Genomic DNA, 23,813 nt, shown 5'->3' on the forward strand with positions numbered 1-23,813 from the left:
TTCTCCTTCACAATCAAAAATTCAGATCAGCCGCAGAGCTGCGCGAGCGTGCCTCGACTGTTTCTGCGATTGTTGAAGCGAAGTTTGGGAGAGTTCTATCTACATATTATCATCATAATGGTTTATGTAACATCGTGGGAGGAGTTTGTGGAGAGATCGGTAGAGTTGTTCCGTTCCGATCCGGAATCCGTAAGTCTTTTTTTTTTTTCCTTCTGATTATGTCTTGCTTTTATTTGATTTCCCCTTCCTTTCTGTTTGATTGAAAAGTAATAGAAATTTAGGAGCAAGTTTGGAGTTTTGATTTGGGAATCAATTTAAGCTTACAGTTATCAATCTCGATTGATTTTATGTCGTTAATGTTCTTAGAATTTGAACTGGGAATTTGTTTTGGTAACAATTTGTTATCGTGTTATTTGTTCTTCATATGAATTGGGGCTTGTAGACGCGGTATTCGATGAAGTACAGGCACTGCGATGGAAAGTTGATACTTAAGGTCACTGATAACCGGGAGGTATGATTCTCTGTTTAATTTTCCTTTTGTTCTTCACGTACTAAATTTATTTTTAGGATATTTTCCACTTTATTAGTTGATAGTTATGTATAACAGTCTATAATGCAATCAATGTGCCAAGTAACAATGCTTTGATCGTGTTTCGCTGGATTGGATTGATTTTTATCTTGAATTAAGACATTTTTGAGGTAGTAGAATGTTGTATTGTGCTCTCTGTGAATTTGTGACACCCAGAATCTCTTATGAATTCCAAATCCTTTTGCTGAAAAGCTAAACCGTGCAATTCGAGTACCAAAACCAGTGCCACCAAAATGAACATCTCTTGTTATTCTTTTGAATTGGAATGATAACTTGCTGGTGAAATTGCAATGAGTTTGAAGTGGTTATGGATCTGTCTATTTTAGTATTTTGTTTGCTGAGGGTGAGTTGTTGTTGATAGTTTAGAATACTTGGGAGAATCCCTTTGATGAATTCTCGCTAATCTCTTGTGGATTTGTGTAGTCAACCGCAACATATTGTTTGGGATAAAATGCGTTCATCTCAGTGATGAGGTATAGATACATATGAAAAAATTGAAGTAATATTTGTCTTTTATTATCTAGTATAATATCAGACCGATTTTTTTGATCCTCTTTTGTTTTCTATGCGAACAATTGTCCCACAAGGCTAATCCGGCTGACGAGTTAGTGCTTCAGTTGGCTATCCTTTGGAATTTACCTGAGCAAAAGTTATGTATATTGTTGGCACATCTCAAAACTCATTCTGACCTTTGATTTGTAATCTTTTTGGGATATATGGAAAAGTTTCCTTTTGTTCAACTTCAGCTCATACCTTGAGTTTGTGATTTTAGGTCTCTTCAAATTTAATTTGTTAGTTAGTCGTTTGAATGATTTCCTTTCGTTGTTGGTTGTAATGCTTTAATTGGAAATTTTCCAAAATAATAGAGAAAAAGATGAACCTATTAGTCTATTGCCACGGCGAGGGATGGGGAGTATTAATTTTTTATTTTTTATTTTTTGCCTTACAAACTTTCTCATGGACATGAGAATTTGATTTTATTAAGCTTTTGGGATAAAGGACTGATAATTTCAGTTTAAAACTCACACATCCTTTGCTCTACTTAAGCTTATGCCGCGGAAGATTAAACATGATTGCTCGTATTGTAAGTGCATACCGTAGCTTCTCATATGTTTATTTACTGTATGTGTGCATAATGGACCCCTACATACATATGGGGGTTCCTCTATTGCTGAATAGTTAGTACAAAATGGTTTTGTTTGGGTGTTTTTGCTTCATCCAACCAATGAAATTGAAAGTTGTAGGATTTCACCTTATATTGGATTATTTTGCTTTTCTTTTCAGTGTCTCAAGTTTAAATCAGACCAGGCACAAGATGCCAAAAAGATGGAAAAGCTAAACAACATTTTCTTTGCCTTGATGGCTCGTGGCCCTGATGGTATTGTCTATCTCCTAAGCCTTTTTATGTTCGTGTGAAATATTATGCATGTCCAGTGGAAATACAGTATTTTGTCGTCTGGAAGTAAAGTAGCTTGAGGCACTGGTTTGTCCTGTGAGTGGAATTATGGAATAGTCACCAGACGCCTATGGAATTTGAGTTCATGATTTTATGATATCCAGTTATCAACCAATTACTTGATTGCTAGTGGATGCCAGCTATAGTAACATAACTTCTTTTAGTGTTCCTAGCTAGTCAAATGCGTCGATATTTTCTTATTTTTATTGCCTTTCTGGTTATGCAGCGGATATTTCAGAGGTTACCGGGAAAGAACAGGCAGAAGTGCAGCAAGCAAAGAGAGGAAGGGGGAGGAAACAATGAAGTTAGTTTTAGACTAGAGAATGAAACCATTAAAAAAACTAGTACAAATGGAAATTTTCTGCAGGGAATTGCATTCTTTTCTTTGTTCTTTCTTGGTTCCCAGCAACCATTTGTATGGAGAGTGGCTTCAGTTATGCTTTTTCAATGTGATGTTTTCAGAAAAAGATTACTGATCTAGTTTTTGGACCTCAACTATGTTTGTCCAGAAGTTCTTTCGTTTTCTCACTCTTGGATTAATTCATTTATATTGGGCCCACAAAAAATGCATTTATGCATATGAATGCAGTAATTTGTCATTATTGGGCCGAGTACGAGATTAACGTTGGGCTGTTGTAGATTGGATCCCATATTACATGATAAGCGCTGGGAACGTGAGTTCTCCCTTCCCACGTATCGGACAATTACATAACACATTTGAACCAACTATATAACTTGTCAAATTAGGTTATAGGTATTAATCTTTGGATACTTTTAAGGATAAACTCATCCAAAATGCGATAACATTGGACTCCATGTTAAGCTCTAGGGAACGTGAGTCCTCTTGTCTCATACGTACTAGACAATTACAAGACCATTCATCCATGGGTCACTCCAACTCCAAAAAAGTTTGCTGGATATGCCAATTGAATCGAGGGTATTAATCTACACGTGAATCGAGGGTAATAATTCTTTTTTTTTTTCTCTCTTTTCTCTTCTTGGCTTCTAAGTTCCCTTATTAAAAAGGAAAACTAGCGAAAGGCTCTAAGGACTACGGTGAAAAGCTAGCACATGAGTTGTCCATGGAAAGCTAAAGCCTAATATGGAACCATATATACATACATACATACATACATACATACATACATATATATATATATATGGAACCATATATACATACATACATACATACATACATACATATATATGTATGTATGTATGTATCTCTTTGTTAACAAAAAGTATCTCCACAACTCACCATACTTTGAGCACGTGCCACCTTTACAAAGCTCAAATAATTAATTGGAATTCTTATTTGTTACTACCTGAATTAATAAATATGGAAGCAAACGAATGAATAAAGATAAGCATATGAATATGATGTCCAAGATACATAAATAAAATAAAAATAATACTATTATTGTCATAATCATTGTCCAAGTATTTATCCCAAAAATTTAAAATTTGCTCAAAAATTTAAGATTTGCTACATGAGTTTATGAATTTATTCGTGTTCTCATTTTATTTCTATTTATGATCATACCTTCACCTATTCGTATCTCATAACAGATTTTACTTAATAAAATTTGTCGTTTCCTCATTAAGTCCATGAATCTCTAAATAAAAGGACTTTTTTTTTTAATTTTATGTGTGGAGAATAATATTGTAGTCTTGTATGCCAAAACTTTTCAATAATGATAGATATTTCAACAACTGAAATCTTAATTATTGAGTTGTACACATATGATTTCATATGTATCATGTAACGACCCGTCCCGACAGGACCCGACAGTCGTTACAGGCTCCATGGGCCACTACCCCCAACCCATCACCACACTGGGCCAGCCTCACTGAATCCCCCAGTACCTGGTAGGTTGTTGGTGAGAGTCGAACACACGACCTCCCCACCCTTTAACATAGTGCCCATGGCAACCTATGCTACCAACTAGGCCATGGCTTAGTTGGTAGCATAGTTGGTCTTAGGACGCTATGTTAAAGGGAGGTGAGGAGTTCGACTCCTACCTTCAACAACCTACCAGGTACTAGGTTGAGTCGGTGCGTCCGCTCTAGTGTGGTGATGGGTTGGGCTGTCTGGACCATGGATCCTGGAGAGTACCCTGAGGCCCGTGTCTGGCAGGGGAAATTTATAAAAAGGCAGTTTTTATGTAACGACCCGTCCCGACATGGCTTAGTTGGTAGCATAGGTTGCCATGGGCACTATGTTAAAGGGTGGGGAGGTCGTGTGTTCGACTCTCACCAACAACCTACCAGGTACTGGGGGATTCAGTGCGGCTGGCCCAGTGTGGTGATGGGTTGGGGGTAGTGGCCCATGGTGCCTGTAACGATTGTCGGGTCCTGTCGGGACGGGTCGTTACATATCATGTGTGAAATGTGAAGCCCACAAATTCACTTGATTCCTTGACATCCAACTTAACAGTTGAAATAACTGGGATACTAATTGTCGAGATTTTTATCATTTTCGAAAACTTTAAGGCCTCTCACTTACGCTAAAAGCACTTTGTATTTGTCATAAAAAAAAAAAAAAAAATTTTGGACGATGACTCGTGGACATGGAATTAATGGATCAAGTAGAGGGAAAAAATCAAATTTGGAGGTTTTATGAAAGAGTAGTTAACGATAATCACATGCAATCCAATTTAAAAACCCGCATTAATTGCCGACCAAACACCAAAGCTTTCACAAACGTTGAACGTTCTTAACTTCTAATACATTAAACGACCTATTGACCTTACCTAATTGGCTTATTCTATGTCAATTCCTCCTAAATTGTGTTTGACTTCAATTGTTTGACATATGAACGTAACTTGTACGTCTATTCGTCATCTCGATTGAGTCAAATCGTATCAACTCGGAAAATCCTGAGTTCGACTCTCACTGGAAGCAATATTTCTTCAGCCACGCGTAAAATATACAAAGAATTTACCATGTTGTCAGATGAAAAACTTTTATACATGTAGGCCTAATGACCCGAGTTTAGGTTTACATCGAATATCGAAATGTCAAACTTGTATTATGTCGTTTTCGATTATCCAAAAAACACCTATCTATTCGTCAATGTCCATTAGTACTATGAAAGTACAAGAAGTGGAGATATACAACCCACACATTAGGAACACCCAATATTATTGAAAGATACTCGAAATCTAAATAGAACGCACACTCGGAAAAATGCATCTCATAAGACCATAAGAGTTCGTCCCTTTGACTTGGGTATCCCCAACCCCAAAGTTGGGTTTAACAAAGCAATAAGCTATAATTGATTTACTAGAGAGAACATTGTTAAGACTTTATCCTACATAGGATTGGCGTAACGTGATGGAGTGACATATAAATAAAGATCAAATCCCTCTCACACAACCAACACATTTTATGAGACTAAGAATCAATGATGACGGTGCAAGAAGAATCAAGCTATGCAAGCCTTTGACCCAAAACCTTGATCCATTTGGACATGATCTCTATCTGTCAACTTGTCGGGGCATAACCCAACCCACATTGAATTGTCATAACTCAACTGAGTGACATATAAGTAAATGTCCAGTCACTCTCACACAATTAACACGTTTTCTGTGCTTAAGAATCCATAACAATAGTTTAAGAAGAATAACGTCGTGTGAGCTTTTGATTTAAAACGGACAATATTAATATAGTGTTTATAGGCTGGATTTTCTAACAAACACAAAATAAAAACTATTTATGGTATAAAAAGCAAGATAGTAGCTGTAGAAAGTCTACACTCGATTAGTATTGTTGTTAGAATCTCATAAATAAAGGTTGGTGAGGGCACTTTTGGTGGATAGGATATAATTTAAGGTACTTTAATACTAGCATTACACAGTTGACTCCTTCAACTGCGACTTGCAAATCATTGCCTTTTAAGTTTTCCCTTTTGTTCTATACTTAGAAGATAACTTAATTGGTGAATTTCTCTGTAGTTAAATTATATGAACTCGAGAAATTTTGAGTTTATCATACTAAGAGTAATATTTTTGTGGTCATACGTTGATCAAAGTTCAACCTATCTTATTGTCGGGTAATGTTTAATCGTTCTCGATTATTTAAAAAAAAACCTTCATATGCCTTTAATAATGATACACCTAACATATTCGACCGTTGCGATATAAAGATGCCCGTTGATTTTTGCCAACGTCGTGGTAGGACCCATAATCCCCTCTATTAGTATTTGACTTGTCGACTTGCACATATGCTTTTTAAAAAGCCCAGCCCAGCCCAAACACTGGGGCCCAACAAAGATTACTACATCATGTTCACGTGTCAAGACTATAAAATTACCTATTCACACCCGTAACTTGTGTCAAAACGACGCGGCAGAGTTGGGTTGAGTCGGTCAATACTCAATATGCGGGACCCGCCCACAGCCCGACACGCGCCTCGATTACCAACACACACTCCGACTCCGGCAATTGCGCCCATGGTGTAAGAATCGCAAAATTCTATCTCATCGCTTTTGTTCGATTTGGATTATACTAAATTTATAAATAGGTTATATGTTTAAATTTGAGTTCAAATATAAATTTTTTTTTCAATTTAAAATAGGGTATGAGTCTAGATTCAAACACAGAAATATTATTCGATTTACTTATTTAGACCCTAATCCAAATTAAATTATTGTCTAATTTAAATCAATTCAATAGATCCGAAATTCAATCCAAATTATTATTTCATGATATTATCCTATTTAAAACTGATCCGAAACTGTTTTTTTCCCCACCCTAAATGGTGGTTAATACTTTTATTCTCCAAACAAACACCGAACGGACCATTCCTTTGGTAGAAATCCCATTCACAAACCATATTAAAAAAAAAAAAAACATATAGAGAAGGGAAAAAGGTCTTCAAGGGTATTTTTCTAGTCTTGCCTTGCCTTCTAGTCTTTACAACTGCCACCCATTTCTTTGTTCAGCCGAGCTTTTTCTCTCTACCACTCTGATTAGGTCCTTTTTTTCTTTATGGGTTTTCGTTTTTTGGGTTTAAATTATTTATATTCATGGTGTTTTCGACAATTTTGGAGCGACACATCGACCTTTTAAGGACTGTCGTTGAAGAGAGGTTCGGCGACTGCGCGAGTAACGGCTAGAATTGATGGGTCTGGCTGGGAGTAGGAGGAAGAGCGGAGATCTACGTGTCCGGTGGAGGGTTTGATTTTACGAATTTGACATTTGTTCGGAGTTCTGGTTCCGGACGGTTTGCTATTTTTGGGGCTGATCTGTTTGGTTTGCGTTGAAGAGTGTTCTTTTTTTTTTTTTGGAATTTGAAGAAGAGAAGAATAACAATGTGGTGGATGATGAGTGAGAACGGGGGACATTATTGCTCGAAGAAGACCGATGATATATGCGGCGATGTTTGTGGCCAGGTTTGTGTTTAATTTGTTATGAATGCAAAATTGATAGGTTTGATTGCTTTTGTTATGATTTTCTTCCTGTTGGTTTCTGGGTTCTGTTTGGATTCCGAGAAAATGTAAGAGGGTTATCGGTTCTCTCGTTTTGCTTTCCTTTCACTTTCGTTCCAATGGGTTACTCATTCTGCCTCTATTGATCAGTCAAAATCATCTGCCTCTTAGACGGTGAGGATTTTGTATCTCTTAAGGGGATGCAAAACATTTGCAGATTTGAAAATGTCAATGTGGATATTTTCTGAACTTTTCTGACTGACCCTGTGCTGTTTTGTAGATGTAAATCTGAGATCACGAAATTTGTTTTTGAATGGAAAAATCTTTGTAACCAGAAATCGAATGTTGATTGATTAGTTGGAATACTAGCAGAATCTGATAATTGCTTCTCAAAAAAAAAGAAGAAAGTATTTAGACAATCTGGAATTTTATCAATTACCATGGAAACTGATGGAAGATAAAAGCAAAACTTTTCGTTTGCTTAAAGAAAAAGGAAACCTTTTAACCCAAATTTACTTGACATTTTATAATTAACTGAATGTTGCTGGAAACATTTTGCTGCCAAATTTGTGCAGATCTAAGTCTTTGTATTTTTTTTTATTGGAATAAACACATGCAATTTCTTTCCCAGATCATAACAAATAAAGAGAGAAGTTAGGAGCTGGAAAACTTATGTTTATCTAAATTATGCTCAGCCTTTTCTTGTTGATGATAGGGATGTTAATCATTTGTAAATTTTCATGGTTCTTTTCCGGAGTGACTGAAGTGTTGTAATTCTTAAATTTGGCGTTGCCTTTCAATAAATCATTCTGATCCCTTGAAGTAAATTTTATAATGTGCAGGAATCAAGCAGAGGTTTGAGCATGTCTAGAATCCAATGCATCCTTCGTGGTATGGATTTAAAAACCTATCTACTTCTATTCGTTCTTATCCCAACATGCGTATTTGGTATTTATTTACATGGGCAAAAGATCTCGTACTTCCTGCGTCCACTATGGGAAATGCCGCCCAAGCCATTCCATGATATCCCACACTACTATCATGAGAATGTGTCAATGGAGAACCTCTGTAGACTCCATGGTTGGGGGATCCGTGAGTACCCAAGGCATGTTTATGATGCAGTGCTGTTCAGTAACGAGTTGGACATTCTCACATTAAGATGGAAAGAACTGTATCCATACATAACCCAGTTTGTTCTTCTTGAGTCTAATTCAACATTTACTGGGTTACCAAAGCCTCTTGTTTTTGCCGGCCACCGAGAAGAGTTCAAATTTGTTGAGTCTAGGTTGACTTACGGAACTGTTGGTGGGAGATTTAAGAAAGGAGAAAACCCTTTTGTTGAGGAGGCATACCAGCGAGTGGCACTGGACCAGCTTCTCAAAATAGCAGGAATTTCTGATGATGACTTGCTGATAATGTCTGACGTGGATGAGATACCAAGCAGACATACTATCAATCTTCTAAGATGGTGTGATGACATACCGCAGGTCCTTCATCTTCAGCTGAAGAATTATCTCTATTCTTTTGAGTTTCTTGTTGATAACAATAGTTGGAGAGCTTCAGTACACAGATACCAGACTGGTAAAACTAGGTATGCGCATTATCGCCAGACAGATGATATCTTGGCAGATGCAGGGTGGCACTGTAGTTTTTGCTTTCGGCGCATCAGTGAATTCATCTTTAAGATGAAGGCTTACAGTCATTTTGATAGGGTGAGGTTCTCTCGTTACCTGAACCCTAAGAGAGTTCAAAGAGTCATCTGCAAGGGGGCCGATTTATTTGACATGCTTCCAGAGGAGTACACATTTAAGGAAATCATTGGAAAGATGGGACCGATTCCTCATTCATTCTCAGCAGTTCACCTCCCATCATACCTTTTGGAGAATGCAGAACAGCTTAAATTTCTCTTGCCTGGAAACTGCATAAGAGAAAGTGGGTGACTCTCATTATGCCTCCGCTGTAAATTTCTAGTAAAGCTAGTTGAAGGCGAGCTTCTGTTTCTCCTTCCGAAGCATTCAACTGAGCAATTGATGAGTACGGTGCGTCATTGATGCTGCTGCTCCTTCTGTCCAGCAAAATCTATAGAATTCTTTGGAGAATATTTGCGGGGTTCGAGAAATTCTTGGGTTTTGCTGGGTGAGTTTTTGTATATAACCCTTCTTCTAGAGTAGACATTGTTCAGGATGGGTCATATTTGTTGAATAGGCAGGGGGATTGCTGTGTTGGGAACATAGCAAATTCTTTGCATCTATTGAACACATTTTTTATATGTTTTTGTTGGAACTACATACACTTCTATCTCTCAGTTAAATATTTCTTTTAACTGTTTTTTTTTTTCCCAATTTTCATTAGAGCAGAAATGTAGTTGGTTTTGGCCAGGTGTTTGCTTTCACCTAGGTCCAGTATTCTTAGATTTGAATATATATATATATATATATATATAACGTTGAATAGTTTCTCTGACTGGGGACATCCCTCACATGGTTTGGTTTAAAAGCCAGGCATGCTTATCTGGCCGTAAAGCTGGCAATTATGTTCCAAGGAACATATTCCTCTGGGTTTGTGTATTCATGGCACCACGTTGTTGGTTGGTGGGAAGAGAGAACAAATTGAAAGAAAATCCATAGGAATATGCTATGCCCATATCCCATATCCCATATCCATTACAGTAATAATACGGATACCTAATTATCCCACGAATTCACTTGAATCAATTCACTTGAATCCTTAGTTGTTGGGATAATTGGGATCAACTTTGTTGGGATAATTGGGATTTTAGAGTTGAGATCTTTATCATTTTCGTATCCGTTACGTTCTATGGAAGTGGCAATTCCTTGTACCAAAACAGGCTAAGAAAGACCAAGTAAGAAAGAAAATTCCAATGTAAAGAATATAGAAAAGAAAAAAGAAATCAAGATGTTTGCCTGTGTAAAAAAAATGGTGCTTTATTGATGAATAATTTTTAAATGTATACAAGGATGAATAGCTACAATATCATGATCTGTGATTAGCTTCTATACTTCGTTTTATCCTAATGAGTTGTATATTCTGAATGATTTGCGGCCAAGGACTTGAAATATTCTTTGTCTGCGTTTTCAAACTGTTTCTGGAACATTTTCCACTCCCTTCTACATCTTTCCTTCACCTAGCACCAGTAATAAGAATATATCAGCAGAGTCCATCAACCAACAACAGCTTAACATACCAGCATGTGAGAGAAAATGCATGGATTCTAAACTGTATCTTAAACTACTTGATGATAGCCCAGTTCATAAATCTCTCTAGGACCAAACCGTATGGACTCGAGAGATCTTGAGTACGATTTCCACTTGGGAGTAATACCCTTATGATCACGCGTTGGGCTTTTGCCCAACTTACCATGTGATCAGGTGAGAAACTTTCGTGCGCGCGGGCCTAACGACATGAGTTTAGATCAATATTAGATGTCCAAAAAACATGTGCTTGTCTCGGTTATCAAAAAAGTACATGGATTCTAAATTAAAGAAATGATACACTACATACCCCTTGCCATGGCGCCTTCCCATTATCTGCAAAGCCCTACAAAAAAAGTGACTTTATGATACTAAGTATTTTGGGATGAATTCTCCTTTGTGGAGGTTTAGAGGAGGAATATCTAAATGTTGGCAATGATGTTTCTCACCTGGTTCCCAAGTGTGGGAACAGATTGATGAACAATCCACTGAGCATCTACAACTCCTATCTTTTCATGGGCCGGCTGCATCCATTCAAGAGATGTAATTCAACATAAAGTTCAGTCACAGTCTGACCAAAAATGAATCAAATCGGCGTATAGAAGAAGGCTCACACCTGCACACATCTTCCGAGGGCAAAATCAAGACCCCACCCATGAACCAGGTCGTTCTGCAATTGATCAGAGTCGGGAAATAAGAATTTAAAGTAGTGCGGCAAGGAAGTAAGCAACTGTGCATAGGAAGTGCCACCAATGCAGCCCTTCATACCTGAATCATGTGCCAGACACATCGCCAAGCGTCTCTGGAAAATACTGGAGCCATGATCTCAACGAACCTAAATCAGTATAACCGGATGACTTAGTGAGTAAAATTCCATTAGTATCAACAGATGAAGCAAAGAAACAAGTATGGAAAAACAATAAAAATAAAGCTGCTCATACGCTGCACATGGAGGCTGATGTGTGCCTGAGCACCATTGCTTCTTCTCACCACTTTCCCTGGCAGCAGTTTAGGTACAAGGTTAAGAATTCAATATTTCAGGAGGCGGCAAAAGGAAAGAAGAGATCGAGATCGAGATCTTACTTGTGAACTTCATGATCACTTCTTCTCTTTGTCATTGTCCATGTAAACCATTTGTTAGGATCCAAAGCTGGCTGCGAAATCTCTAATCCATACTTCTTCACTAGTCTTATATATCTAGCATTATGTCAACAGTTCTTAAGTGGCAATTTCGTAACTGGAACAGGTTAACATTAAAACTAGTTTATATATACTCAGTACTTACTCTTCTGCATTGAAATGCTGAAGTCCCAAATCTTCATCCCAGATAAATATGTAGTCATATGGTGCCACAATGTCAGGATGCAAAAACCGCTTGGCATACCACCTTAAGAGAAAATCATAATTATTGTACAAATGCCAACTCGTTAAAGCAGAAAATTCATTGTGTGAGTTAACTCCAAACAAAAATCAGCTTTTACCATTTCGTTTGCTTCCTAGCGCTCACATGAATAGCGCGCTTTGACCACTCAAATTCATCCCATTCGCTTGTTCGGCCATCATAGTGAAAAAGAAGGATTGAAAAGTTTTCTGAAAACTGCAGGATCGACAAAATTAGTTCGGCTTTCACTGGTACGAGTTATGACCTCCACCCCAAACAACAAACCTACCTCTCCATAACAAACAAGCAGAGTGTGAGAGCAAAAGAGAGAGGCTGACCTTTTTCACAGCAGCATCAATATTCTTTTTCTGCTCACAACCCACAGTGAATGTCACTAAATACTTTGGCTTGCTGGTCAAATCCTGCATGTATTAACTATGTCTAAATGCCCCAAGATTTATGAATCAAATTATCAAGTATAAATATATGATCATTACAGCTATTTCAGCAAAAAGAAGAAGAAGTAAGAATAGATACAAGGAAGAAGAAAAGAATCTGAGACATTGCTGTCAATGAAGTTTTATAGCCAGTATCCGGTTGCACCAATTACACAACAGGAAGTTTATACTTCACACATATCTAAATACTACCAAAATTGTGCTGTTAATCTATGCTGCGATTTTCTGTCAAAGATAAGTCTGTGCTAGACATGATAGCCAATATTTTGTATTAGCAGAAGTATCAATACAAGAAACAAAATGATAGTCTTTCTCTTTAGGGTTCATATAGACCAACTTATCTCAACTATTAAAATTACCATATGCCTCAGGACCAGCAAACAGGAATTTCTATATGCCAATAAAATCACAAAGCACGAGTGAAAGCCAAAAATTCAGTTGTCCATAGAAGGGGTGCTAGAATACACACGTCTTTGGGTAAACCCCACAATCTCCTCAAGTACAAGTCTGACTCTGCTGCAACAATTCCTGGAGGCAGTCTTTCTGCACCACGAGGATTCGATGGAACCCAAATCTGCAGGGAGATCATTTTTGAACATGCATTACTTTTTTCCCTTGATAGTCAATAGTTTAATGTGAGTATGAACATCACTTTTTTCAAAGCATTTAGAGGTCACATGTTCAATTCCTGAAAAAAACTTCTCCCCATATTGTCTGTCCCCGACTTCGTTCACTGCGAGAGTTTTGTGCAAGGGTGTTGTTTAAACTAAAATTCATGCCAGGTTTATGGATAAGCGATAGCCTAAGAGAGTACCTTTGATGTATCATTCAACTCTGGAGCTGGAGGCTTTGGTGTATCATTCAAATTTGGAGCTTGAGTTGAGCCGGTACCATTATTCCTCATGGTTGAGACACCTGATCTCTTTTCATCAATGTATGCGCTACCACCAGTAGGAGCAATGCTGGATTGGAGACTTAGCTGCAAAGCACAGCACAATACTTCAAAAATCCAGCTAAACTAAAATGAAAACATACTAATAGAGAAAAAGAGAAGCTAAAACCGCATACCCTAGTCAATAAAAATGGTTGATAGGATACTCCTATTAAGAAGCCAAAAGCTACTCCAAAAAATGTAGTTACCATAAGCCTCGTAGTCTCATTCAACTTTTTACTAACTCCATTGCTGTCAATAGACACAAATGTCACAGTAAGAGGAGTTGCTGTATCATGTAAAAATACCTCAAAATAGTTTCTCATACAGCCAACAAGCCATCAGGGGAAGCTGACCTGCGCATAAGGACTCCCATTCTCTATGGTGTTCTCTGGTTTTATACTCAGAATCTTAAGTAACAAGGTAGAAAGTGACAACTCCAGCGCACGGATTTAATAGTTTTCCGAGTCTACAATCAAGAGACATCAAGGAAAAAGCAGAGAACCTGATGTAACAAAAACATTGATACCGAAATTAGTCGCACTTCCATATAACAAAACGAACTGAACTTCAAGTGCAGTACCAATGATATTAAAAGTAAGTTCCAAATCATAAAAAGCTGCGGCTATCAAGTAGTGAAGAATACAAATTTGTACTGTCATACATAATGCTTTTCTAATCCTTCTTCCTTGATGACATTCATTCTGAAGACTGATTCTCACATCTCTCACTCACACAGCCAGCCATGTGTATAGTTTCCAGAATTCAATTCAAATAATCTCAAAGCCAACAATACCAATCAGCAATTCTTTGATTTTGGTATGCAAATGCAAGAACAAAAACAAAACAAAAAATCGATTCCATAAATCAAAATTAATAAATAAAAATCAACTTACGCTGCAAGTTTCCAGCAAAAAAAAAACTGAAGAGTTACATTAACAGCAGGCTGAAACCAGAGACATTCACATTCCTTTCCCTTCTAGCCGTTTCAGACGACGAGAACGACGAAATTGAATGTAAAAAATTACATATAAACGAGAACCAGCAAACGCACCTGAACCGGAAACAGAAAGCTGCGACTGAATCACGCGAAAAGCCAATACCTATTGGCTATTATCGAAAACGGAACTGATAATCAGAAGCTCAAACAGTTCGTGAATCGTGATCGCTCCTTTTGGAAGTCCGAAGGGAAGCAAAAGCGTGAGAGAGGTTAGCGAGAAGAGTATGAGTAGTAATGGACTATCATCTCCTCTTTTATGACAAAATCCTTCCCTCCTCCAAAATTTGCGTCTTCTTTTTTCTTATATTGTCAACCATACACGACACGTCTCTCCCTCCCAAGTCTTTTATTATAATTTACAAGTAATTAATTTATGGTTTTCTTAATCTTTTTCATTATGGAAAGTTTATAAAGTCTTTAATCTTGACTTTTAATATTGTTACCAATTTTGCCTAATATAAAAATATATTCTTTTTAATTACATTGAAGTTATGACGGTTTGGTTCTCGGATTTGGAGATGAAATGGAAAGAGAATGTCAGGACATCTTCATTTCATGACAATGTTTGGATCACATTGTTATAATACTATTACTTTCCTGACGTCATTGGTTTTTGCTGGTGGTCATGTTTGCCTAAAGAAATTATAATTATTTTACATTAAATGAAAGGTTTAAATTAAAAAATAACACTTTAATTTGAATATCCAAATTAAAAACTCTACAATTGAAAAAATAATAGTAAACAATAATTTTTTATTTTTATGTGATCCTATTTAATTAAATGAGAAATTTAATAATATAAAAAATGGCATATTTAAATACATAATTGTGAGATATTTTAAAAATGATGTGTTACTACGAAAGGAGAATTCTCCGTTTGGAAGGAATTCAGTTTTCCTTGAAATTCTAGATTTTAAGGATTTCACAAACCAAATATAAAAAATATTAGCAAAACGAAATTCTTTTCCTGTCGAAAAACCAACACCTGAATTCTATTCCTTTAGTTTTGTGCCTGCTAAACATGGAAATAGAAGATTTTGCTGAAATTCACGATTCCGTTCCGATCGAAATTTGTATACCAAACATAGCGTTATTCCTGTAAAACTGGATTTTGCGAACCAAACGACACCTAAAATACTAGACAAACAATTTTGTAGAATTTGACTTTAAGTCAGAAACGACCTGCCTTGCATTATGTTTTCACAAAGACTTCAAAGACTAACATGATGTTGGATGGATTCTCACCAATTTGTTTTGGAAAAAAGAGAAGAAAAAGGACTAATTTTTCATAAAAAAGCTTACTAACGCGTAATTAGGGGAATTAGTGGGACACCACTTCAATGCGAATTGATTAATTGAACGGTCGCAGTCATAGAAAGAGTGAAGAAGTGGGTCCGTCGTAGTTTAAATAGCCAACCAAGCAGTTCCTTGTGTGGGTGTTGGCCAACAATCAACGGCTACTCCGCCCAACGATCACGGAGCGGGAGGGGGCAGCGACGAATGTTATTCCATTTTCTTAGGATGCGTTTGGCTTGCATCAGGGTTAATAGCTGAAAGATTTTGCTCGTATTCTAAATTTTTTTTTTTTTGATAAGCAGCAGGATGTATTAAAAGGAGGCCAAAACATGCTCGTATTCTAAATTGGTCACTAAAAGTTAAGTTGTGTCAATTTAATCACTCAAAGTTTATTTGTTCCAATTTGATCACCCGAGTAGGTTTTGCCAAACTCGATCAATCAACTTGTTGATGTGACAAATTGACTATTAAACCAATGTTAAATACTGCTGATGTGACAAACGATGCTTATGTGTCAACAAATAAAAAATACATAAAACCTCTAATATCCCCAAAACATCATCAAATCCCTAATATATCATCATCTATCTCAAAAGCCCTAGCAATGGCGACCACAATCTTTGGTTCAAGTTCAAAATCATATGGATCCAATTCACGGTCTTGTCTTGGATTGGCAGTTCGAATCAATTGAAATAGTTTGATTTTTATCCCTAGTACTCGTGCTATTGCAATTGAAGGTAAGTATGATCGAAACCTTTTCGACAAGAGATTAAATTGGCATAATTAAATTTTGGGTGATTTAATTGATACAATTAAAAAACATACAATCTTTTAGTGATCACAAATTCTGTTAACCCGTTTGCACCATCATGCAACGATAATGATAATCGTATTGCATTACAATGCTAGGTACATATTAAACACAACAATGTAATGGTATTACAATTACCAATAATAGAAAGCCTTACGAAAATTAAGGAATCACAATACCAAATCATTTATGGTATTCCAATTACCACTGCAATTAAAACACAATTTCATTTTCAGACACAAAGACAAAAACACTCTCACAGAATAAGACCTAGACATAGTTCTAGAACTTGCTTACCTGCTACAGCAACCACCAACCACATCATAAAAAAACAATAAATCAAGTGACATGGCAGTCAACATAAGTGAAAATAAACACAATACAACAAACATAGACCAAGTCAAACACACAGGTATGACTCGATTGATAATCGACTGGATGAGAGATATGTGTGTCCAAAGTTTGATTTCAATGAGAAACATATTTCTCAGCGATATTTATTCACAAGACTTCAGCCCAATCAGATCTATCGCATAGTGGAGGTGTGGCCTGGGATTTAGATCTGGCTTAGAGGTCGAACATTGGGCTGGAGATTTCTGAGGTTATTTTTTAGAAAAAAGTATAAGCAAAAAAACCCATCCAAGGTCAAGTCTCAACTCCAACAAGAAATCTTTTCGGAACTCATGATTGCTTTGGTTTGTCCTGAACCTCTTGTTCTGTCAACAAGTTTAAACCACTGGCTACTAGGATCACATGTGATGTCTTTACTAAGGCATTTGCAAGGCCTGGTAAGAATATTGTTACTAGAGTCCATATCCAGGCAGACAGTGGCTCCATGGCTGACCTTTGATGAGAGGTGCATTCGGGATTTTGAGATAATCTTCCATCTGCTGCAAATTGACCCCATTTTTGCTGGCTTGTCCAAATCGTCTGCTTGTAGGCAAGATTGTGTTCCTTTTACTAATAAGGTCTTCTGGGTAGAGTAAGTCCAGGCTTCAGATTCACTACAAGGACCCAACTTCAGTTGTTCAAGAAATGAGTTCCTCTGGACACATAGACCTGTGAGTGGATGAAAAATCACTTTGTGTAGTTCAGACTTAGATTCAACAGGTCCTGCAGAATGCGATGAAAACACATCATGTTTGAGCTTTGAAGTAATCAAATTCAAACAAAGAAAGAAGTTTTGGTTAGGATGGTGAAGTTGATTGTGGTAACTCCTTTGCATGGGAGGTTCTCCTCGCTCGAGCTTCGCTCGAGCTTCGGCCTGGTCTAAAGTGTCACCAGCATGGAGCGGGCTGAGTTGGCTACTAGAGTTTAGAGCTGACCCAGTTGTTCGGTGAGCATGTTGAGCTGGGTAATTTTCGGTTATCAAAAAAATAATCAAATTCAAAATAGAAATCAACACTGCTGTACCTTGAAATGGAGTCTGCAGAGCAGATATTCTCTGTAGGAAGTTTGAATTGCGAGTTTCACACCAATTCCAACTTAACATCCCATAAGCTTCATCCAGTCCAAACACACCTTGCCTCAAATAGTAACTTCCAACCAGTGTCCACAAAGCCCAGTCTAAGTCAAGTTCAGCAGCCACACCAAGGAAGCAATTCATGTACCTGTTGTCATTGACATTGATCCCTCTTTGATCCATTCCAAATTCACTCACAAACAATGGCCATCCCTGCTTCAACAGAAATTCTGATAACCACATCATATTCTTCATCACCCTCCCGCAAACTTGGTTTGGATTCCCGTTTTGCCATGCCTTTCCATCTGTAAATCCATACCAATGGACCTCAAACACTAACTTCCCAGAGAAGGTAAGGCTCACTGGTCGCTTTCGGATGAACGACAAGTCCTTGTCATAACTGAGACCGGATAGAATAACAAGCACATCTGGGTTTGCTGAGTGTACTGCTTCAGCTCCTCTCTGCATGTACCTAACTTGTTTTGAATAACAAAAGAATTGATCAAATGCAGGATATTGAGAAACTAATGTATTGAACACTCAAATGTATATGGTGTACCTGTACCAGCCTTTGACATTCTGTCTGGAGCCTCTGAGTTCATTCCTTAAGCTCATGCCAACCACATTAGACACACCTTTGAACATTTTGGCCATCCGAGTCAAGCCCTTGATCCAGAGATCTGGATCGAAGAATTGGTCACCGAAGAAACCATTGCCATCACCACCACTGTTGCCGCAACACCACCCAGGCTTGCTTATGTGATTGTCCAGTATCACCATCACGTTGTTCTCATCTAGACTTGACACCACTTTCTGTAATTATAATACTGTTAGGACTAACATAACTTTTTTCTGGGTAACTGAGAATTTCTTAGTCCAACACGTCCACCGATAAGTGAACCAACTCTAAACTTTGCTCACCAACCCAGCCCTCTCCACGCTGGTGATAAAAAAAATCGGACCGAAAACCGTGTGGGAAATAATACCGAAATTGCTGGGCGTGAAAGTTGAACTTGCGACGTCCCACATTTACGAGGAGTTACCACAATCAACTTCACTATCCCAACCAGGAGCACTAGTTAAAGATACCAATAAAAAAAAAGTGGACAGATTTAGGTAGTACCTGGTAGGCCTGAATGAGTGAAAGATCAATGAAAGATGGGTTGTAAATTTTGAGAGCAGCAATTGATTCAATCAGGCCAAGTTTTTGAAAAGATTCCCTCACAGTCATTGAACCCAAGGACTCATCGGTGACCAAAAAAAGTGGCCAAGTGAGCCTAACACAATTGAATCCCAGTGACACAATTAACTTGGATATCACATCCACAGGCTGCTTACTAAGTCCCTCTGCCACCATGACTTCAAGGTGTGACACCCAGTTCACGCAAGCCAGCTTCACTCGCTGCCCGTCGTCGTCATCGACGATCCATCGGGAGTTGGTGGATAGAGGAGGAGCAGTGATAGGAGGAAGGAAGATGATAACAAGTGTAAGAATAGAGAGGGCGGAGAAGGCAAAGAAATTCCTCATGTTTTTGTGGGTTTGGACAGAAACACAGTCGAGAGAGTCTTGTTTACATGCCCTACGTACATAGAATCCTCCAACCAACCATCCAGCTTTTAGTTTTGTTATGATTTGAGTGTGTCTATTCAATGGGTGGGGTTTCTATATATATATATAACTTAGGATCCACAAGGCTTCTCCTTAATTAGTGGTGTCACGTGGACGTCTTTACAAAAAAACCTACATAGACAAAAGAAAATTTTAAAATATATTAGAAAACTTTAAGACCCACAACCACACACATAAATATATTGCAAAACTTTAATACCCACAACCACATTCATACACTTTAAGACCCACAACCACACTCATACAGTTAATAGTATTCAAAAAATTTTAAAATTATATTGAATTGTATGGGAATTTAATGTTTCATAGGAGTGGTTTGATGTTGTTTTGGTTTCTCAAAGGTCATGTATTGCTAATTATGAGAGTCTTTTGATATTACTCAATTAATGAAATTCATTTGTAGTATTTAGTTTGAAAACATTTTGTGTGTTTTTGGCATTAATTACCATCATTTTGTGGGAATTTTTGATGTATTTTGTGTGTTTTTGAAGTATTTAGTTGATGTATTGTGCATGTTTAGAGTTTGGTCAGGTTTAGTAGTCTATTTGGATTGCAACATACACAACATGAAAGGCTTTTCTCATGCTATATTGTTCTAATGTGTAAGTAAATTCAGCCCATTTGGTATTGGAACATGTAAGTGGCGACAGGAAAGCACGGTAGAATTCAATGAGTTGTTGAAGGTCAAAGTGATTATAGGCACAAATCTACTAGTCATACATAACATTTCAAAAATATAAATTCAAAAATCTTATTCCAAAAATATCATTTCAAAAATACTACTTATTGCTACATTGTACTTCTCGATATTAAATGTCACTTTGTAGAGATTGTTGTACTAACGATACAATATTGTCTCATAAACATGTCTTTGGTGACCTATAACACTTTGTAGATACTAGCGACGCAAATAAAAATTGATAAACTCTTATCATACTTATTCCTTATGCATCAAATTTCTTACACCCTATTAGAAAAAAATTTCTTAGCAAATTAAAAAATAAGTAGTGTACATATTTTATCTTCATCTCACAATCATATCTATTTTTTACAATTAAAGCTCTACTGCTCTTCATGTTAACAAAGTATTGAAAAACTTCCACACATCTGTATTTTCCAATCAAAATATGTGCCACGCGAAGAGCGGGCATGCAACTAGTTATAAAATATGATTAAGACATCATTGAAATGACAGTTAATTAGCTCAACTAAAAAGTAATAATTTTGTTTTGTTGTAATTTCCAAATTAAAGTGAAGGTGATGGCAGTTTGTTAAAATGGCTACTTCTGCACTCTTTTTTTTTGTTGGTTTTAGCCACAGAGAAATTGACACTCTAAAGACTGGGAGCGAGGGGTTACGGTTACGATTGTTTTAGTTAAGAATTGATAAAAATTTCTCCCAAAATCATGTTAAATTACAGCAGACACCCGACACCCAAGATCTACCAACATAATTAGAATGAAAAATATAGATATAGCAAAAATACATCCCTCGAAGATTCGTTCAAAATGTTCCAAACATTGTTTGACAGGCCATTTTCAATGGGCTTGGAGGATTGGAATACGACCCATTAACAATTTGATTGAATACCCACTTGTTAGCTGCCTCTGTGAAATGGGTCCCGTCCCAAATAATTCGAGTCGATGGATCTTTACATGATCTTGTAATTAAAATGTCCTTCCCATCTTTGGTAATCTTACCACCACATTTTACATACCTGTTGTAGTTATCCTTGCCCCCATGACCACAACAAGCAATAAGAGGTCTCTCAAACCCTACAAATTAAACAACACATAAATTGCAAATTAAAGAAGCATTTTTATATGAAAAATATATGAGACCCCCAATTTATCCTCAACACATGTGGAGTGTTTAGTGTTGGATGTGGGTTGACTGTCCGAGTTTAGAGCTAACTCAACCGTCTAGTTGACATGTCAGGATGAGGAATTATTGGTAACCAAAAAAATATTGGATGTTAAATGGACCCTATATGCATACTTTTAATTAATGACTATCACCCATGCCACATAAGTTTTGGACAGTGGCATACTTGAGTTTTCAAAGGCCCTGGTATAAATGGGTTTGGGACTACTATAACAAGCAATAAGGGGTCCCTTAAAAAAAATTAAATGTCATATGTTATTTAAATGGGTTTGGGACTACTATAACACTTGTATTTTTTTTGAAAAAATATAGGTTCCGGGAATTCGGGGGTATATGTCGCTCCACCATAGGAACGCCCCTCGATTAGAGATAAAATGTGGATCATAAATTGAGGATATATAACATCGCTCATTTTATATTGGGCTCATCAATCATCAATCATCAAATGAAATAATAAAAAAACAAAATTTACCAAATCTTTTTGCTTGGCTGATGAGAGTATACTTGGCGATGTAGACGTCAACGTAGGTGATCGCAGCCATGTGAAGATCTTTCCTCAGTTGGACCAAGGCCTCTTTTAATCTGTTGTTGAAATACTGGGCCACCTCGTTCAACGGGCTGGCGCACCCAAATTTATCTATTTGGGCTGCAGTAACATAAAAACGGTCCAACACATACGGGTAACAGCCCACTGGGCCTGTATTATGTATCCAAAAAGATGTTCCTCCTTCAGCATACACATTCTGCGGCCCATATCCAGTAGATCAGATATCTATATAAATATATTTTAAAAAACAAAAAGAACGAAGAAGATGAACCAGTAAGGGTTTCTGCGAGACCTTGATGACAATGGAGAGTTGGTGAAGCAAGTCAGGAACGTAAGCCATGACTTGTTCAGTAGTCATGTTGAGCTTGTAACCAGCAGTGAGATCGTTTTGGCCAATGTCAAAGGTGTACAAAGCTCGCGAGAAATAATCTTCTCTCGGTAACAATTCGTCGAACACCTTCCCTGCATCAAGTTGATTAATTTCATGCTGATTAACCGAATTCTCTAGCTTAAGAATTCTCAATAATTACCTTGATTCCGAAATATTTGAGATCTTCTATGGAAATCTGAGAATTGAACGAACTGCACGTCTACTGAGATCGGACTGTACCCGCTTTGAGCAATAGTGGTGTTTTGGGGTCTAATGGTTGATCCAGCCGTCGCAAAATTGGCTCCGTGACTGAAGTTCGATCCAATTGAGTCCAGATACGCACTCAGATGCGGCAACCCTAAACTTTCCGCTGAAAACAAAGCAGAATACACAAATCGTTAAACATTGTCAATTGTTTTTGATTGCGCACTAAAGACAGAAAGAAAGGTAAACCTATAAAATCAATTATCAATCGCCCATCGGAGAAGCGTCCGGCGGGGGAGCGAAAATAAGTCTCTCCATTTGGAGGAGGAGCTTGTCCGAATGCTGCAGAGAGGCCCCCGGTGTCGGAATTGGAGTCGCCGAAGTTGACGACAAACGGAAAGTTACAAGAAGAAAGTAGAGGAGTTGGTAGTAAGACAACTGAAATCAGAAGCACAAATAGGAGGTATAGGTCGCAGTGAGATCCCATGAGAGACAGAGAGAAGGAGAAATTATGGAGGGCAATCAACTACAGTTCTCTTTTTTTTTTTTTTTTTTTTTTGTCCAGCAAACAAAGGATTACAGTAGACTAAGATGAATCCCAAAACTACAGTTCTCTTGTAGCTGCCCATTTGGCGAGAACCAAAACTACAGTTCTCTTGGTCTTTAATGGATACGGCTTATTTTTTTATTCAATATTTATTTTAGATAAAATATAATCTGCGACTGCTAGATTGTTTTATGACAAAATATGAAAATACTACTATATTGTATTTTTCTCTTTCAAACAAAATATTAGTTAGTTTTTTTTTAAAAAAAAACCCCCCAAAACGACATTATACAGCCTTGTTTTTTGAACAAGGTCTAAACACGAACCTTCAGGTGACAAATCGCGAGCACATATGCTTCTCCCCTGATGACAGATAAGTTTGGACAAAACTCAACGCGTAACCGGGGTTATTGTTGGTAGTGGGAATGAAACTTAGGGTCTCTCGAATCCATACGATTTGGCCACGAGAGATTCATCAATTAAGGTATTACTCAAGTTGTTCAAAATATAGTTAGGCCTTACCATGGTTTCTTGCTTGGCTAATGTTAAAACTCTCCCAACTCGGTTTGGGATGTTCAAAACATGTGGTTTATAAGGAAACCCG

The 23,813-nt window shown here is 37.4% G+C and overlaps 5 protein-coding genes across 5 annotated transcripts; 2 read left to right on the forward strand and 3 right to left on the reverse strand.

The window, feature by feature from the left end:
- Window positions 1-2,573, forward strand: LOC120007089 (signal recognition particle 9 kDa protein). Its single transcript, XM_038857263.1, has 4 exons — window positions 1-189; window positions 443-511; window positions 1,874-1,967; window positions 2,272-2,573. The coding sequence occupies exons 1-4, from the start codon at window positions 118-120 to the stop codon at window positions 2,346-2,348; spliced, it is 312 nt and encodes a 103-aa protein (XP_038713191.1). The 5' UTR covers window positions 1-117; the 3' UTR covers window positions 2,349-2,573.
- A 4,334-nt stretch (window positions 2,574-6,907) lies between these two features.
- LOC120007957 lies at window positions 6,908-9,804 on the forward strand. The gene is made up of 2 exons (XM_038858449.1): window positions 6,908-7,440; window positions 8,319-9,804. Exons 1-2 carry the CDS (start codon window positions 7,360-7,362, stop codon window positions 9,414-9,416), a joined length of 1,179 nt encoding a protein of 392 aa, XP_038714377.1. The 5' UTR covers window positions 6,908-7,359; the 3' UTR covers window positions 9,417-9,804.
- A 601-nt stretch (window positions 9,805-10,405) lies between these two features.
- Window positions 10,406-14,735, reverse strand: LOC120007889. The gene is made up of 15 exons (XM_038858365.1): window positions 14,513-14,735; window positions 13,815-13,963; window positions 13,596-13,710; window positions 13,342-13,506; window positions 12,997-13,101; window positions 12,408-12,491; window positions 12,170-12,285; window positions 11,974-12,075; window positions 11,772-11,885; window positions 11,630-11,686; window positions 11,457-11,523; window positions 11,305-11,358; window positions 11,138-11,212; window positions 10,999-11,034; window positions 10,406-10,621 (listed from the first exon to the last, which is right to left on the reverse strand). The coding sequence occupies exons 2-15, from the start codon at window positions 13,832-13,834 to the stop codon at window positions 10,508-10,510; spliced, it is 1,224 nt and encodes a 407-aa protein (XP_038714293.1). The 5' UTR covers window positions 13,835-13,963; window positions 14,513-14,735; the 3' UTR covers window positions 10,406-10,507.
- A 1,983-nt stretch (window positions 14,736-16,718) lies between these two features.
- Window positions 16,719-19,644, reverse strand: LOC120007198 (glycosyl hydrolase 5 family protein-like). Its single transcript, XM_038857397.1, has 4 exons — window positions 19,151-19,644; window positions 18,587-18,840; window positions 17,979-18,499; window positions 16,719-17,678 (listed from the first exon to the last, which is right to left on the reverse strand). Exons 1-4 carry the CDS (start codon window positions 19,553-19,555, stop codon window positions 17,218-17,220), a joined length of 1,641 nt encoding a protein of 546 aa, XP_038713325.1. The 5' UTR covers window positions 19,556-19,644; the 3' UTR covers window positions 16,719-17,217.
- Window positions 19,645-21,131: 1,487 nt separating this feature from the next.
- On the reverse strand, window positions 21,132-23,209 carry LOC120007819 (GDSL esterase/lipase At3g26430-like). The gene is made up of 5 exons (XM_038858277.1): window positions 22,912-23,209; window positions 22,619-22,828; window positions 22,381-22,550; window positions 22,014-22,284; window positions 21,132-21,432 (listed from the first exon to the last, which is right to left on the reverse strand). The coding sequence occupies exons 1-5, from the start codon at window positions 23,147-23,149 to the stop codon at window positions 21,161-21,163; spliced, it is 1,161 nt and encodes a 386-aa protein (XP_038714205.1). The 5' UTR covers window positions 23,150-23,209; the 3' UTR covers window positions 21,132-21,160.
- Between the last annotated feature and the right edge of the window lie 604 nt (window positions 23,210-23,813).

Source organism: Tripterygium wilfordii, chromosome 10, assembly GCF_013401445.1.
Source record: "Tripterygium wilfordii isolate XIE 37 chromosome 10, ASM1340144v1, whole genome shotgun sequence".
Lineage (NCBI taxonomy): Eukaryota > Viridiplantae > Streptophyta > Magnoliopsida > Celastrales > Celastraceae > Tripterygium > Tripterygium wilfordii.

Excerpts from the sequence above, each read along its gene's own strand:
- LOC120007089 (XM_038857263.1), top strand. The coding sequence starts at position 118 with ATGGTTTATGTAACATCGTGGGAGGAGTTTGTGGAGAGATCGGTAGAG. Across the intron at positions 190-442 it reads TCCGTTCCGATCCGGAATCC|ACGCGGTATTCGATGAAGTA; the intron begins GTAAGTCTTTTT and ends TGGGGCTTGTAG. Across the intron at positions 512-1,873 it reads AGGTCACTGATAACCGGGAG|TGTCTCAAGTTTAAATCAGA; the intron begins GTATGATTCTCT and ends TTTTCTTTTCAG.
- LOC120007957 (XM_038858449.1), top strand. The coding sequence starts at position 7,360 with ATGTGGTGGATGATGAGTGAGAACGGGGGACATTATTGCTCGAAGAAG. Across the intron at positions 7,441-8,318 it reads GCGGCGATGTTTGTGGCCAG|GAATCAAGCAGAGGTTTGAG; the intron begins GTTTGTGTTTAA and ends TATAATGTGCAG.
- LOC120007889 (XM_038858365.1), bottom strand. The coding sequence starts at position 13,834 with ATGGGAGTCCTTATGCGCAG. Across the intron at positions 12,076-12,169 it reads GCTAGGAAGCAAACGAAATG|GTGGTATGCCAAGCGGTTTT; the intron begins GTAAAAGCTGAT and ends TTTTCTCTTAAG. Across the intron at positions 11,524-11,629 it reads CATCAGCCTCCATGTGCAGC|GTTCGTTGAGATCATGGCTC; the intron begins GTATGAGCAGCT and ends ATACTGATTTAG.
- LOC120007198 (XM_038857397.1), bottom strand. The coding sequence starts at position 19,555 with ATGAGGAATTTCTTTGCCTTCTCCGCCCTCTCTATTCTTACACTTGTT. Across the intron at positions 18,841-19,150 it reads CACTCATTCAGGCCTACCAG|AAAGTGGTGTCAAGTCTAGA; the intron begins GTACTACCTAAA and ends TTATAATTACAG. Across the intron at positions 18,500-18,586 it reads AATGTCAAAGGCTGGTACAG|GTACATGCAGAGAGGAGCTG; the intron begins GTACACCATATA and ends AAAACAAGTTAG.
- LOC120007819 (XM_038858277.1), bottom strand. The coding sequence starts at position 23,149 with ATGGGATCTCACTGCGACCTATACCTCCTATTTGTGCTTCTGATTTCA. Across the intron at positions 22,829-22,911 it reads ATTGATAATTGATTTTATAG|CGGAAAGTTTAGGGTTGCCG; the intron begins GTTTACCTTTCT and ends CTTTGTTTTCAG. Across the intron at positions 21,433-22,013 it reads CAGCCAAGCAAAAAGATTTG|GGTTTGAGAGACCTCTTATT; the intron begins GTAAATTTTGTT and ends TTTAATTTGTAG.